This window comes from Triticum aestivum, chromosome 3B (genome assembly GCF_018294505.1).
Source record: "Triticum aestivum cultivar Chinese Spring chromosome 3B, IWGSC CS RefSeq v2.1, whole genome shotgun sequence".
In the NCBI taxonomy this organism is placed as follows: Eukaryota; Viridiplantae; Streptophyta; class Magnoliopsida; order Poales; family Poaceae; genus Triticum; species Triticum aestivum.
Window position 1 is genome coordinate 756,811,860 of NC_057801.1, and position 10,680 is coordinate 756,822,539.

General features: G+C 46.6%; 1 protein-coding gene across 1 annotated transcript; it reads left to right on the forward strand.

The window, feature by feature from the left end:
• Positions 1-4,095: 4,095 nt before the first annotated feature.
• LOC123067833 (histone-lysine N-methyltransferase family member SUVH2-like) lies at positions 4,096-5,985 on the forward strand. The gene has a single exon (XM_044490453.1). It carries the CDS (start codon positions 4,096-4,098, stop codon positions 5,983-5,985), a length of 1,890 nt encoding a protein of 629 aa, XP_044346388.1.
• The last annotated feature ends 4,695 nt before the right edge of the window (positions 5,986-10,680 follow it).

Here is a 10,680-nt window from a genome sequence, read left to right on the forward strand (position 1 = left end):
CATCCATCTCCCTAATTTGCCCAGTCATAATTTTAGTTTCAACCTTAGATAGAACATGATGTAACACCTTGCCACCACAAGCTCACCCCGCGCTGCTTACAAGCTTGTGTAGAAGCCTTGGATTTTAGCATGTATATCGTATTTGCTTTTGCATAATACGCCACTAGCATTTTCCAGAGAAGAAATCCTATCGCGCTCTCGTAGCACTCGACCGGACATGGAAAAATTCCGTGTTCAGTCTCCCGTTCCAAGCCAGTCCACACGAGACCGCTGTCGTGCCGTGATCTCTTCCATGTGCAAAAGCTTGTTCAGTTGTCAGGCCAACTCCTTCTCGTGCGGCGAAGATCCATGGTATAGCGAGCTGCCCTTCTATTGTTCAAACTCCTTCCTGGCTTTCTTAATCTCGTGCTTATCATTCGCATCATCTGCCACTTGACCTTTCACTAGCACTAAAATATCTAAGTTGTTGAGAATCAAATTAAAAACCCCTCTGCATAGCCATGGTATATCAGATTGCCTCTCTTCAGCCATTCAACAAGTTCCAGCTCTTGGATCGCTCACTTGTACGGAACCTGCAAATCGCCAAGTTTCCATATTACTCCCTACATTCCGGACAACATCATCATTACGGTTGATCGGAAACATTATTCACCGTGATATCCACCTCGTGAGACCAGAACAAGGCTAAACCGCCACTTAAGCCATCACTAACATAGAAACGGATTGATTGAATGGAGAACCTGCTCCTAGAAAACGTGTTGGTGCTTTCAAACGGTGAACCGGAGATTAAGAACCGTAGTAGAAGTGTACCATCAATCAAAGGGATCAGTCGTGTCATGGCGGCGCGTAGTACTACGCTACACAGGCGGGACTAGGAGGCCGGACACAACGATTGGTGCACCAAGGGATCGAATCCAACCACCCATGGCCATCCATCCAGGCCCCCAACTGGCAACAGAAGCTGGAAGTGGGACCAGATGAAAGCTGTCGTACAGACCAGACCAGACCAGTCCAGCGTGTTCCATACACGGCACCACCGGCTCTCGGGACATAGAAATGAACTAGTAGGATAGCCGCGCTTTGCCGTGGCCGAGAAAAATAACTAAAACCCTTCTCATTTACTCCCTCCGTAAAGAAATATTAGTGATCTAAACGCTCTTATATTTCTTTATAGAGGGAGTACCTTCTCATTTGTCCACGGCCAGTTTTGAATGATTATGAGTATATGTGATTCTAAGTTGCCAACACGGTAGGGGAGAAATAGCTTAAATGGAGGAAGATTTACTGCATGGCATAATGTTTGGATTTGACATGAGTTGCACCTTTGCAGATGTAAATTACAGAGCACTCATGTCACACATTTGGAGGGAACTTATATTTTTAGGAAAAGCAAGCTTGACTCCAATTTCTAGTAGACAAATCAAGAAAGCATGTGATACTTGCAGATGAAAAGCGATGACATAGAGAGTGTACACTCAATCAAATAGCAAAAGACAGCCCTCGGGAACAATAAGGCAATGCCAAATGAAACTAAAAAAGTAGCGACACCCAGGATTATCTGGTAGCTTTACTACCAACCGACTTCACTTGAAATGTGCTTCACATATTGCCTAGCCTGAGCGCTTCTTTGTTTTTCCAGTTTTTCCTGCAAGGAGGCCTAGAAATGAGGCCTAAATTTTTTAGTCAGGTCACTCCACTATGAAACAAATATTGGCATCACCATCTCAAAATACAAATATACACACCTGCATCTCCCTCCGGATCAAAGCACGGACCTTGCAAAGTGAAAACTAATCATAAAATCATGAAGTTTGAGGGAAAACCGTACACTGATTAATACACAGGCCACACACATCTTCTACTATGCATCAATTTTATAAAATGCAAGTAGTTTTAACTACAGCAGATAGAGGTATATCACCAATTCTATTTGAAGATAACTGTAGAACTTGGTCAAACATGAAAGAGCAAGTACATATATAGATTTAAGAACTTTCAAGCACGAACTGCAGATCATTCCTTCAGATATATAATACAGCAGAAATATCCTACTTGCGACAATTTGTTACCTTCTCATTTGCAACGTCCATAAATAAATCTTGAAATTATTTCTTGAACATGCAGGTAAGAATACTAATGTAGTGATAGTAGGCATACTCAGAGGACATGAGACGGGAACAATAATTCAAAGCATTGCATCGAAAAATTCCTTCATGTATCTCGAGTTCTTCACTTATAATCGCAGAAATTCCATATGAGAGTGCTAGCTGATGTTTTCTCAAAAACGAACCCGTCTCAACCAACTAAAAAACTATGAGAAGCATTACAATGCATTGGAATATAGTACGGCGAGCCTGCAGTTTTGCAGGGAGATTAGGGAAAAGTTGTGACCCAGCGAATTGATGCTGGTTGAAAAAGAGGAGACCTGGAAGTGGCGACGCAACGGGGCTCGCAAATTACTCCAACTATCGACTGCTAAAGGTTCATGCGGCGAAAAGTTCATACATCACAGGATCACCAGCAAAAATAGGTAGCATACAATAATAGTAGGGATGGGAGCAACAACCAAGCAATTTTTTTTTTTTTTGCATTTCTTGTATATGTATGCAATGATTATTGCAAGAACCTGAGATGGCATTATAGCTTGACATTAGCAGATCCCTTGCTTCATATAATATTACTGTCTTGGGAAGCTCAAGAAGGATGCATCTTGCAGGCATAAGGGAAATCAAAAAGAAGTTTACTAACCAAGAAGAAACAAAAGCGTTTTGTGAAAACAACTCCATATCTAACATGAACTTGATAGACATGAACTAAAAGAATAAGCACAATAGAATTGCATACCTAGTGAACAATGAAAAGAAATGTATCCACAACAATCAGGTTAGCTGCAGCACAAGCAACAATATAATACAATTAACAAAAGGCCATTTCCGAAAGACTTGCACCATCTGGATGTATTTCGTTGGGTCTGGTCATTCTTGTCGCTTTCCTTCCATCCTAGTTCTGCAGTTAACCTGATTACTGCCAAATAAATTATCAGAGAAAAGTATTAAGGAGGTGTGATTAAAAGAAGGACAGGGGGTGGAGTTCTTTTCTACACAAAACAAACTCCATGATCTAGTAACATGGCCGGTATGAAACAATTAACATATGTAGTCACTTACTATTGACGTATGTGGATTTCCTCAAACATCTTTTCACAAATAAACCGTTGAATATAGGGGTATGCAAGAACAAAGAGCTCTCACCCTTGGTGTTAGAACAATTTTATCAAGCATATCAGGGACGTTGCAATCTTGGTCAAAAAAACTGAATCTGATTAGGGGAGGGGTGATTCCTGAATGAAGAAATCAAGTAATCTCACCTTGGCCCTTGGACCCGGTCTGCCCCCAGTGAAGAAAGAAGTGGAGATGGGAGTCAATACCTCCATATTCCTCCACGAACGCTGCACGCAGACCACACGGTCGTGTCTGTCGATCGCTCCATCTAGATCCAGCGGTGGTGCAGCACCCGAAAGAGGCGGGGGTTCAACGGCCGGCATAGCGACGCAGAGGAGCGGCGGGCCGCTGGCAGGGAGAAGCAAAGGTGGATGGGAGGGTGTGGGGCATCGCGCAGAGAAGGCGGGCGCGATGGGGGAGGCGGAGGAGAGAAGATCGGGCTACGGCGCACGGAGGAGATATGGGGACGCTCGTCGCCATTGCCGATAGATGGATATAGTGGGACGCTCGCGGCGGCGGCGGCGACACATAGAGGAGGTCAGGATTCAGGGGAGGTTGGTGTTGGCTGGAGATGATTCGAGAGAATGGATGGCTGGCCACGCTACACAGGTAGGGTAGCACGGGCGGCCAGCCGGACACAGCAATTCAAAATCGACGAATCGAATCCAACCAAATCACCCTGGCCATCCATCCAAGGCCCCCAACTGGCAACAGAGAGTGGAAACCTGTCGTACAGACCAGACCAGACGAGACCAGTGTTGAGTACAAAAGCAGCTAGCGGCGCCTCCCACCCAACCCCAACCCTAGCCTGCGACCTGCGTCAGTCCAAACCCCTCTACCCTTCCGTTTCTGTCCGACCTCAGATCGATCGGCGATGCCGCCCGCTCCCGTGCACCTCCCCAACTCAGATCCAGAGGCTACGCCAGATCCCGTCGCTGCGCCGCCGGCCCCGGCGGCGGTCCCGCTCACCCCCGAGCTCTTCGCCGCGCTCAGCCGGGTGGCCGCCAGGTCCGACCCCGACGCCGGCGCGCCGAGGATCCTTCTCACGCCCGAGCTCCTCGCCATCCTGCGCGGCGAGCTCGAGCCCTCCCCCGACGACCACTCCGACTTGGCCCTCCATCTCCGCCTTTCCCAGCAGCAGCTCGACTCCATGTCCGCGAGCCTCCCCTCCGCCACGCCCCCGCAACGCCCACAGTCTCCCCTGCCCCCGCCGCCCTCTCACGTGCCACCGCCGCCCCCTCCTCCGCCCAGCGCGCATGCCAACCCGGCGATGGAGATGGCGCTCCACTATCGCCCGCTGGTGCGCCGCGCGCGACTCACCTTCGAGGCGCTCTGGGGCCGCTACCGCCGCAACGCCGAGCACAACCCCGTCCCCGGCAGCCGCAACCGGGCCGACTTGCGGGCCCTCGGCGCCATGATCAAAGGGGGGCTCTGCCTCAACCGCGATAAGCGCATCGTAGGGCCCGTGCCGGGCGTCTTCGTCGGCGACGCCTTTAACTACCGCGCCGAGCTCCTCGTCGTCGGCCTGCACAACCAAACGCAGGCCGACATCGGCTACGTGCCCGCCAGCAAGCTCGACGGGGGCCACTCCGTCGCCACCAGCATCGTCTCCTCGGGCAGGTACCTCGACGACCACGACAACGGGGATGTCTTGATCTACACGGGAAGCGGCGGCAGCCCGCCGAACGCCGGCAACCTCGCCCTCACATCCAGCTGCAAGTACGGCATCGAGGTGCGCGTCATCCGCTGCCACGACTGCCACGCCAGCCCCAGCGGCAAGCTCTACGTCTACGACGGCCTCTACAAGGTCCATTCCACCACCGAGGTCTGCAAGTTCAAGCTCGTGCGTGTGCCCGGCCAGGAAGCGCTCGGCAGCAACACCTGGCGCTCCGCCAGAGACCTCATCAACCAGTTCGACGCCAAGATCCAGCCTCCCGACTACATCACGCTGGACATGTCCAAGGGCAAGGAAGCGGTTCCCGTCCCCGTCCGCAACACGGTGGACCATGACGTCTTTCCCCTCAAGTTCGAGTACCTCGCACGCCCCGAGTTCCCGGCGCCGCCGGCGATGCCCGGCCACAAGTGCTGCATCAACGCCAAGACTGCGTGCAGCGAGACGTCCGGTTGCGTCTGCGTGAAGAGGAGCGGCGGAGGCGGCCCAGCGTACAATGCTGACGGCATGCTCTTGAGGGGGCGGCCGGTGGTGTACGAGTGCGGCGCGTCGTGCAGGTGCCCGGCGAGCTGCCCCAACCGGGTGACTCAGCGGGGGATGAGGCACCGGCTGGAGGTGTTCCGGTCGACTGAGACGGATTGGGGCGTGAGGACGCTGGACCTGATCCAGCCGGGCGCATTCCTCTGCGAGTTCGCTGGGGACGTGCTCCTCGCGGATCACCCCCGCATTGCCAACGCGAACGCCAATGCCAATACCGGCGCGTCAACGGAGGAGTGGGCCTGCTTCATCGACCCGAGGAAGTTTCCGACGAGGTGGATGGAGTGGGGGTACGCCCCCGCGGCCGTGCTTCCGGACGACGGCGAGGAACCGCCCCGTTTCGTGCAGTGCCCGGCGCCGGGGTACGTGCTCGATATATCCAAGAGGAAGAACATCGCGGCCTACATCAGCCACAGCAGCTTAGTGCCGAACGCCTTCGTCCAGCTCGTGGTCCGTGGCAACGAGGACGAGTCGTGCCCCCACCTGATGGTCTTCGCCATGGAGATCATCCCGCCGATGAGCGAGCTGAGCATCGACTACGGCCTTGGTCAGTGATCGATCGGCAATGTTTCCTGTATGTTTACCTTCATTTCCAGTTGCCATGAACCATTCTGTCATTGTTATCGATTGTACTATCATTGGATGGACGCAGCGCAAGACACCTTCAACTGAACTGTTTCCTTATATTTCTTGTGCCTAGTTAATTTGCCGTGTTTGCACTTTGCAGTCGGCAAGTTATAGCCTGAACCCATATTTGCATGAGTTGATCCTGGGCTCGACATCATAACCATGGATGTGAGGTTTAGTTGAGAATTCCGATCGGTTTAGTTTTCTGTAGTTGATGCAAAGGTCCATGAAGTTGTGGTGTTTCGCTTGAAGAAGCAGAATGGATGGTGCACGCATCCCGATCTGTCATTTCTAATCGGGCCTTTCAAATTTGGGTTTGTTTTTGTAGAAAGATTTCATGCCGTGCTTTATTGATGGAAAACACTTCGGCTTAACCGCCGGATTACTCCGCGCGCGTTGCCCGTCTTTGTACCCGTCTGATCTAAGTTTTTATTGATGGAAAACACTTCGGCTCAACCATCGGATTACCCAAACACTTCGGCTCAACAAACTTCCATGCGCGTCGGTTGTCTTCGCGCCCGTCCGATCTGAGAATTTATTGATGGAAAACGCTCACTAATTACTCCGTGCGCGTAGACCATCTTCGCACCCATCCGATCTGAGTTTGATCAGACGGTGCACAGCTAAACGTGGAACTTTTCCTACCCAGGTTGGAACATGAGTGTTGTTGCGCTCACATGAACACATCGCTTGTTGCGGTCCGACGTGAGGGTGAGAGGGCGGGTGTGCGATAGACATGTGCATTTCTTGTGCCCGTTTTTTTCCGTGTTTGCCGTCGGTGAGTTGAGTCTATGATCGACATCATAAACATCTATGTGAGTGTTATTTGAGAATTTCAATTGGTTTAGTTTTTTGTAGTCGCTGCAAAAGGCTTATGAAGTTGTGGTGTTTCACTTGAAGAAGTGGAATGCATGGTGCACGCATCCCGATCTATCATTGCTAATTGGGCCTTGCCAGTTTGGGGTGTATATTTTTGGAAAGATTTTGTGGCATGATTTATTGATGGAAAACGCTTCGGCTCAACCGACAGATTACTTGGCGCGCGTCGATCGTCTTCGCACCTGTTCGATCTAAGTTTGATCGAACAGCGCATGGCCAAACGTGGAACTTTCTAGCCGGTTTGCAACATGGGTGTTGTTGCGTTCACATGTTGCTAGTTGCAGACGGAGGTGAGGGTGAGAGGGTGGACATCTCCTTCAATAGAGATGTGCCATGTTGGTCCTTGGACATCTTCACATTTCCGAAAACAACGTCCCTAGCCTCATCATCTTCTTGGTGAGGCTCTCTCTCTCTCTCTCTCTCCACACACACACACACACACACACACACGTAGAGGACAAGGTCATGGAAGTCGACCGCCGCCGCTTCCCACAGCGGTGCTACAAGCTCACTCTCTCTCACCTCTCCCCTTGGAGCTAGATCAGAAGGGGAACTTTGCGTTGTTGCACATCACCGCCGGCTGCGGTGAATTGGCCACCGAGATGCTACAACTAGACTGCCAGCAATCATTGGTTGTGAACTACAGCATGACCCTGACCATTATTGTCATTAATATGACATTGCTCGACAATTATTATCAGACTTTCAAACTAAAATCATGCAATTAGTAGTTCACTCTTAATATTTGGCAAGTAAAAGTGGATGCGTATATGTATATACAGATATATAATTGAATGTATCCGGTCTTAAGGGCCTTCTCGTCGACTTCGCCCAAGGGCCTTCCAAAACACCGTGGTAGGCATGGGAGGTCGGCACATATTGCATCTTAGTTCGAGATCCACATCACATGACATTGAGTTCCTTTTAAATGATCACTTTTTGAATTTCACTTCTCTCACAAAGATAATGTATTAATTCTTGGATCCACGTGTGATCACAAGGTACAACTATCTAGAAGAGAACAATACTGGATGTTAAATCGTATGGAATGATGTCACTGAGCAGAAGGGAAACCAACAAAGACCAATCGTTATCGGACATAGAACCAAATCAATATAATGGATGTTCCAACCATCTAACAGCTTGCCAGTTACATGATACTATATGTTACAGGACAAACAAGCAAAAAAAAAAACTAAGACAACACTGAATAAAGCACTCAGAAAGCAAGGAACATATGGAAATATACCAAGAAGTTTAACCCGAGTGTGAATAGCAATATGGGCACTAAAACTTGAAATGACAAAAATAGAGAATTTCCAGTGATTATTGATACTAGTCGTCAACCCGTGCACTTGCACAGGCTAGCACTATTTAAGAAAATCTTGGTGATTAATATACTTTTGAAAAATAAGACATAATAATAGATCACTACATTTACACAGAGGAATGGACGATATAATCAAGTTAGTTAGATCCTATTAAAATGTGTGTAGCTACAAAGAGGAATGTCCAAGTATAAGAATTTGAGCATCCGACAACTTATACTACAGTCCGTTACAAACTTACAAATTGGCTGCAAAGGGATCCGACCTAACACAATAGATCTACAATGCAATAATGGTCAGGTTTCAAGTCATATATGCTTTTACAATGACCTTCTTAAGATTTAAAATGCTAATATGGATAGCCTGCTTAATTTGATCTAGTACTTAGCTTGACACGTAGCAACCTATTACTACAGAGAAGATAAATGGTCATCGTGTACATTGGCTCGGGAAATAAGGACAGTGGGACATGAAAAGATTAGAATGTTGCAAGTTATATAGAAATACAGACCTATGCTTAAATTTCAATCATATGCATGCATTTTTTAATATGATTAAATTTTCATAATATTGTATTGACATAGCAGGCATATACACAACAACCATGTATCATCCACTATTGAATTGGCCATGAGCCCCATGTGGCCATGAGCACAAAACAAAATTTGTAACTTGTTCCACTCTTGAACCGGTAGTGAGCCCTATGAGCCACAGTACAAATCTGGAACTTGTTAATAATGCATATGGATTTATATTCTTATATCTACTCTATTTCGTCTCCCCTTTGTTGGAGGAATATAATATGGAATTTAGTATATATAAGCACACAAGGGAGAATATGGCCATTTACCAAACATTGAAATAGGACTCAGATATTAGAACACGATACAATTTCCACTTTTAGTCAGTTAATGCAATTAATTTCTTTGTCAAGCAATCAACCACATCGAGTATCATGGAGAGAAAGAGAAAGATCTGGTGGATAATGTTAACATATTTTTTTTAAAGTAGTCACACCATCTCTAAAACCTATTCTACATAACGATGAGGTCTGCCTTACCTGCCTGGAAAATGCTGATCTCGAGATTCATCCATAAAGAACTACGTACGCACAAAATTTCTGAATCTAGGAAAGAAACATGTCTTGAAAGTGAGTGTTGATGTTGCTGCTATTTCTGGAAAGAGGCCATGGTGAGTGCTTCCTTTGGTAGTATTTTCGAAAAGAGGCCATGGTGTATCTCCATGTATCTAGGAAACAAAAATGTCTTTAAAATGTCAATGCAACATATAGGGGGTCACCATTATATTAGATACTATTATTAAATTAGAACTTCTGATTTTTTATGAATTATAGTGTTTAAGCAAACCATGATATGAACATTAAGGGCATGTTGTCCCAGGAAATAAAGTACAACTATCAAGCTATATGAAAGTCTTAGGTTAGGTAATTCTGGAAGAGAAATTACAACTTGCTCTGGTCATATTCAGCTTGCTACAACATATACCTCTAGCACCATTCTCGGCCCATGGCCTCCGCTACTCCTGCCAAATAATTTAAAATTAGTGTACTGTAGTTATCCATGCATAGCAAGGAAACAATGGAAGAATCAGTTCAAAATAAATATAAGAGCATGTGCGTTGTACAGACTACAGAGAGATAGTTGATCTATACATTGACTTTCCCAAAACACAAATGATGTAATTTTGTGGCAACAGGAAGAGGAATTCAGAGAGGTAAAAACCTATGGAGAGATGAATCAATTCCTTACCTACAGAAGCCAAAATTCAAGTTGAGCCTGCAATAGCAGGAGCATTTAAAATGTGATCAACAATGCGACCATACTGAAACTCAAGGTAGATAAATCATTTAAAATTTCTAGCTATATATTATACATCCTATTTTCAATCTTCATACGGATAGTATGGTAGTAATTAAGTTTTCTCTCACACATTTTTTTACAGTTCCTAGTCTAGGGTATTGTTTGAAGAAATAGAAAAGTGACTTGCATGTACCCTAGTCATTCTGCTGCACAGAATGGAACACATAAATCTGTTAATTCGTCAAAACATATTTAGCTGACAATATTTGGATCATCATCAACGTACATAGGCATAGCTCCCCACTTTAAATATGGAAATGACTGAAAGGGCACTCTGTTATCATAGCTGAATATATATATATATTATTATATTTTGTATGGGTAGCATCTCTAGAATCTGAACACTGGTACTGCAAAAAAAAAATCATGCTTATATTAGAGACGAACCTAGGAAATATGCTCGTGGGTGGTTCATGTAAGTGTAGTTACCCCAAGCTTACTGCAGGGTGACACTTTAGGTGGTGCAGATCACCTAGCTAGTTCTCATCTGTGCCCCAATCCATATAATCTGATAAGTTTTTTTCAAAACGGTATAT